Raw genomic sequence first — 6,104 nt, forward strand, 5'->3', positions numbered from 1 at the left:
TTCCATTAATATGTTGAGCATCTATCAGCGTTTTGTTTTCAGTCTCTTAAAGAAATTTCTAAGTGCTAAAAATCTCGCTGTAGACGATAATGTAGTTCAATTAAGGTTCTACAAAGGGTCATTATTTTGTTTACTTCTACTTTTTGAAATATTCTTCGATCATCATTTTCAAAATGTATTGGTAAAATGTAGATCACGTCCGCGGATGCCTCCGAATCATGGGACAACTGTCCAGAAAAGGCGTTAGAAAACCGCCAAATGTGATGCCATTGGGAATCGAGGAGGAGTTAGTTGGCAGCACCGCTGATTCGATGGATTGGTGTAAGTATTTTTAATATTTTGCTATTTTGCAAAATTAATATCGTTACCTTTTTATCAATAGGAATCCCCTTCGGCGTTAGCTATACAAATGGGAAAATATGCAGCGTACACAGTTCTGCATAATGCGCCGGTGCCTCCCCACATTGTTAACCAGGGAAACGTCTACATGATGTTCATTGAGGGCCATATTTTTTCCTTGGGTACTAGTTCAGTCCAAGCAGTAGATACATTTGTAAAAATTTTCAGTGTTTTTAACTACAAGGTACCAGCTACATTGATAAAGCTGACTGAATTAGTTGAAATACTTAGCTATAAAGTAAAAATGAGCAGTTCACGACTCTCAGTTAATAAACTTTGTAATCAAATGCGTGAGACGATTGATGCTAATTAAATCTAGAAAGGATTTATACATTTAATTAAATAAATAAATAAATAAATATTACTGTTAAAATTCTTGTGCATTTTTATTCAATATTTGAAATTTGTTTTATCGTAGGTATTATTTTTTTTTCATTGTAAAAACTATGCATTTAACTATACATGTGGGAGTATAAATTACGCATTTATACTTTGTTCGGGGTGTCAAAACTACGCATTTTTAAGTTTACTATGTGGTGTAAAAAGTATGCAGATTCTAACGTACATTCAATTTACGCAAAAGAGAGTAAAAACAGTATACTCCTTTATTGGGTAGTCCCATTTTCCAAAGAAAGAGTGTACTTTATAGTCATAAGAGAGTTTGTTGTGATAACCGTGTGAGTCACGCCAAGAGAAAAACAGTTGAACTCTACATCAACTTCAAATGACTTCCAGCGAGAAAAAAATATAGCGGCTTTAGTAAATCATAATATCAGTGATTTAGTCAAATTATCCTAACCAAAAATAGTAGAAATTCTCATAAGTGATCATTACCACACGTATCCCATGACAATTTATTGCTCACTGCGTGTTTATGATCATTTCTTCAATTATATTTTATATTTTATTGCAATACCTTTCGTGGATCTTTCATAGCATCGTAATGTTTGTGTACTTTGCGCGATAGGTAGCCGGTTTGACAGTTCAATAGGTAGACTTAAAGTTGGCTTCACTCTTGGCGTGACTCATTATACACCGACTCTACACTGAACCAATTTGACATATTCCTGTTATGTGGAAATCTAATAAATTTGCGCTATAAGATAATCCATTGAAAATAATATTATTGAAAATGTGTCAGGTAAATTCTATATGAATATCTGATACATTTACAATGCTGATAATTTGGTAACTTTTATGTGATCGTCATATGATAAATGAAAATCAGTCAAATTATAATAATTAACTGAAATGGATTTGAAACCCATAAGCATAAGCTTTACGTTTCACCACAATATAATATATGTGTCATAAATCAATCGAAGTAAAGTTTATGTGAAAATCACATGAAATTTACTTCTTCTTTTGACACATATATTTAATCGATTTCTAAAAATAAATCGAAAAATAAACATCAGGCAGTGGGAGCTTTCACAGTTGTGTCTTTTTTTTATTGTAGCTGATTTGGGATTCGATCAAGAACTGTTGAAGTGTGATGCTTTCGATGTTTGCGCTCGATTCCACTGGGCCACGGCTGACTTCAAGATTGAGCTCGTTCAATTAGCATGAAGTAAGAACAGCTCTCCCGACATGGAATGTAGTGCAACTTTATGCTCGTTTTGCTAGAGTGAAGGCAAATAGCACTGACAAATTTATGTTCCGTTTCGGTGGTGTCGTTTGTTCAAATCTTTCTTAATGCGCCTGTGTGCAATAAAACAACGACTAAATTATATGAGTTGATGGAACTGGTTCATGAAGTTCGAGTACTAGGGCTGGAATCTTAATTAGCCGTATAGAAGGCTTACAATTAGAATCACAGCAAAGTAAATATTGCAGTAGAATAATTTTTTTTTCAGTCTCAATACATTCTTTTCCGGAACCCCTTATCTTATGAAACAATGTTGTTAGCAATATTTACAATATCAACAATATCAACTAATCATTTTAATGAGTGTACGATAACATCGTTGAAAGTTGTTTCAATAATTTATGAAGAGCAATCATGTAAGATGTATTTTATTTTGAGCGATATTCATCCCAGAAAAACATGCCAAAACAAATGTTTGCTGTTGGATTTCTTAAAAGGCAAATCTATATGACTATATAATGATTGGGATAAATCTGTTTACAATCTTTAAACCTCAAAAATCAAAGGAAGCTATTCCAATGAGATATGAGATATACATGTTTTCCTATACTGCAAAGTTAAATGACTGTCCAATAGTTTCTACATGTCTGTTTACACGCGACATATCAACAAACGTCAAAAATCGTTAAAAGCAACTTCAATAAAATATACATGATTATCTTATAAGATATATCTTTTAGTGAGCAATATTCATCATGAAAACAGGTATATTGTACTGAATTTTCTAATAATGCAAACTTATATGATTTTCCATTACTTTCTAGATGTCTGTTCTCACATATATCAACATGACATATCAACAATTTTTCACCATGAAATATATCAGACAGTATTCATATACTTTTTACCTATCGCTAACCACGTTCGAAGCAAAGTATTATCAAGTACAAAGTATGTGAAATTACGATAGAAATCATTCCATATCGCAGTCATAGTTTTAAAGTGATAATACAATGGAATCTATCAATCATCACATAGAATGAATAAATCTGCTGACATTGCTATGTTATAAGATGGATCCAGTAAACGGTACATGTCGATTTGTTTCAGTGTAGTGAAGACGACGACCGACCTCATCTTTCCAAAGAAAAATCATCCAGGCAATCCTAGACAATCGCTCGCGTACATTCCGTGATTCGTGTTCAAACACGTAAACTATTTTCGGTTCCGTTGTTCAACAGGTCATGTCCCAACCGACACGTCGCAGCAAACGTTTCAAGATGGAGTCTCCGGTGGAAGCTGCTGAAGAATCAAAACCAACCAACGTCGCAACGCTGCCGGCCCCATCGCAGGGAGAGGGAGAGTGCAGTTCGTGCAAGGAATTAGTGGAAAATCCGGTAAGCTGTACCAAGTGCCAGAAGTTCTTCTGCTGGAAGTGTTTCGACGTTTGGCTTTCGTTCACGCCCCGTACAATGTGTCCGGTTTGCGTGGGGGAAGTCAAGAGAAAGATCGATAGCTGCATGGAACACGACCAGGAGCTGAATCTGTTCTGCCTGACTTGCGGAACGCGCATCTGCAGCGGGTGCTTCTTAAATGCAACGGATCACAAGCGGCATCAGATTGACGATTTCGATGTAGTGTATCGTGAAAAGCGAACGGATACCAATGGGAAGCTGAATGATGTGGGCGATGTGCTGGAGAAGTTCCAGGTCGTCGTCGATACAACGAGGTTCAACGAGGAGCTGATTTGCAAGACCGAGGAAACGATTTATCTCCAATTGGAGCAGCTGATGAATACAGCTAAAGCGGATACTGTTGAATGGAAGGATATGAAGCTGAGTTTGTGCAAACTGAGGAAGGAAGCCCCGGTGAACAAGATACGGCACTTCGAGGAGTTGCGGGGCAAGATCGACGGTATGGCCAAACATGAATTTATTGCCAAGAAGGAGGAACTTGAGCTAGAAGCTGCCGATCTGGTTCCTAATTCTCAAGCCTTGTGTCCGCCGCCGATCGGTTATCATGATTATAAGTCGTAAGTAACCTAGTAGATAGAACTACACTTTCTAATTATTTTTGTATTTCAGTTCGATGATCCCCCAGTGTCGAATGGTTCTGATTGTACTGGAGAATTTTTCCCGTTACCTGGAAGATCCTAAGTACGATCTTATCAGCAGTGCAGACGTGTCCGATAGCAGCGAGACATTCTGGACAGTTCGTGTTTTCAAGGGGAAACATTTGACCGTTGACTTTTCCCAGAAGCAGTCGTTGAAGCATAGGTATTACAACGCAGTCTACTTGCAGTTACTGCCAGTTATGGATCGTCCTTTTGGTGCTTTCATTGCTTTTTATAATAATAGGTAGAATGCTAACGTAAAATCCAGTTGAATTTTCAGTTAACCCATCGTAAAATAGAAAGTTTAATGCTATCAATCTTCCTATCAAAATGCAAAAGCTCCGCACCGTAGAGCCACACTCTATGTTTTCACTGAAGGTGTACTCGAGAGCGCTCTCAAGTGTACCTTCAGTGAAAACAGTGTGGCTCTGTTATTTTCTTTCAGCCTGCCATTTCAACTGTTTGTGGAAATTTTTAACACCGACCTTCGGAACACCCTGCGTGTGATGCAAGATACGCAATCTACCAACTGTCATATCGATTTGATAGAAATGGACAAACTAAAAGAACCAGGATTCATATCCGAGTCCGACGAGGTGTCGGTTAGTATTTGGATACGTCCGTGGAACATAATGGTTGAACGTGAAGCTCTTACGTTGAACTTCTTGGATCTCAAGAGGCAAAAGATCGAACTGGATGATAAGCACAATCGTGTCGTTGCGAAGTTAGCGGATTCGTAAGTTGCTTCGGTAATTTTAAAATTAGATTGTCATGGTCATGGTATTGATTTTACAGTGAGCAGTATTCCGTTGGATATCTACGAATCCCACTGGAGAAGCTGCAATTCCCGGAGCAGAGCAACACGGATATGTTGCAAATCAAGTCACACATGATTAAGGATTTCAGCGGACGATCCTGGCGTCTGTACGTCGAGCGGGTGAAAGCTAATCGGAACTGTGCGGAATCGTACATTGGCGTATTCTTGAAGCTGTGTTCACCGTTGAAGAAGAAGACTTCAACACTACGACGTCGCTACTATGTGCAGCTGGTTAACAAAGATAGCGATTACTCCATTCAGAAGTGCAGCACTGATAAGTTCAATCTAAACCTTCGGCTCGGGTGGTGCCCATTCGTTAGGATGTCGCGGGTTTTTGCCGATAATTCGGGCTTTGTCCGGAAGGGAGCTATCGGTTTCAGATTCGGTGTACAGAATAAGAAGTGGAAGTAAAGGTTCCGAATCGTTCAACTTGAATCACCATGCCTTTCGCAGCAGTATATTTTATCATCTTTGACCCTGATACTTAACTACTATTACATTCTATTTTTTTTCCTTATGTATATTCTGATAATTAATACCAGTAGCTAATAAAAGCCTTTTCACATCAAATCCACTTGTTCTTGGAGTGGTTCGTTCAGGGCCCATTCAAATATTACGTAACTCAAGACGGGGTGGGGGTAGTCTGGAACTGTGTTAACCACCATGTGTCTGTCAAAGTTGATTCATTGTAAGTGTATGTCAGAAATAACAGGGTGTCGACTACCTGAAAAAAACCTGGAAAATCAGGGAATTTCATTCAAAGTCAGGGAAATATTTCTTTATAACAAAATTATTAATAAGTATGGCTGACTTCGCTAGTTTTTAGCAAGTTAATTACTGGTTGTACGTGGGGATACGTATTGATGAATTGAAATGCATTAACGACATTTTGTGTAATAGGGGAAATGGCTCTAATGTTGGTCTATGGATCTAAGATTGGGCCCATCGTTCAAAATCTGCTATTTATCAATTTTATCGAGATTAACGAGTCATTGGGGCGGTACTAATGGATATTTTTGGTCGCTATTGAAAATTTTGTCGATTGCTGAATTTATGTATGGGGCCAAATTAGGGCATTTAGGCCGACATTACATCCATTTCCCCTTATTAGTATTTTACGTAATAGCGATTATTTATTTGTAGAATATGCACTAAACGTGTACTGCACAATATTTACTCGCATTTTT

At 37.7% G+C, this 6,104-nt stretch overlaps 1 protein-coding gene across 1 annotated transcript; it reads left to right on the plus strand.

The window, feature by feature from the left end:
- Positions 1-3,113: 3,113 nt before the first annotated feature.
- Positions 3,114-5,465, plus strand: LOC135698100 (E3 ubiquitin-protein ligase TRIM37-like). The gene is made up of 4 exons (XM_065217952.1): positions 3,114-4,019; positions 4,072-4,263; positions 4,546-4,836; positions 4,896-5,465. The coding sequence occupies exons 1-4, from the start codon at positions 3,232-3,234 to the stop codon at positions 5,326-5,328; spliced, it is 1,704 nt and encodes a 567-aa protein (XP_065074024.1). The 5' UTR covers positions 3,114-3,231; the 3' UTR covers positions 5,329-5,465.
- The last annotated feature ends 639 nt before the right edge of the window (positions 5,466-6,104 follow it).

This window comes from Ochlerotatus camptorhynchus, unplaced genomic scaffold (genome assembly GCF_037179485.1).
Source record: "Ochlerotatus camptorhynchus isolate MF236.1 unplaced genomic scaffold, CSIRO-AGI_Acam_v1.1 ptg000082l, whole genome shotgun sequence".
Taxonomy (NCBI): Eukaryota; Metazoa; Arthropoda; class Insecta; order Diptera; family Culicidae; genus Ochlerotatus; species Ochlerotatus camptorhynchus.

What these genes read in the sequence shown, in the direction of transcription:
- LOC135698100 (XM_065217952.1), top strand. Translation starts at nt 3,232, where the DNA reads ATGTCCCAACCGACACGTCGCAGCAAACGTTTCAAGATGGAGTCTCCG. An exon ending in GGTTATCATGATTATAAGTC is followed by an intron (nt 4,020 to 4,071) that starts GTAAGTAACCTA and finishes TTTGTATTTCAG; the next exon opens with TTCGATGATCCCCCAGTGTC. An exon ending in AAGCAGTCGTTGAAGCATAG is followed by an intron (nt 4,264 to 4,545) that starts GTATTACAACGC and finishes ATTTTCTTTCAG; the next exon opens with CCTGCCATTTCAACTGTTTG.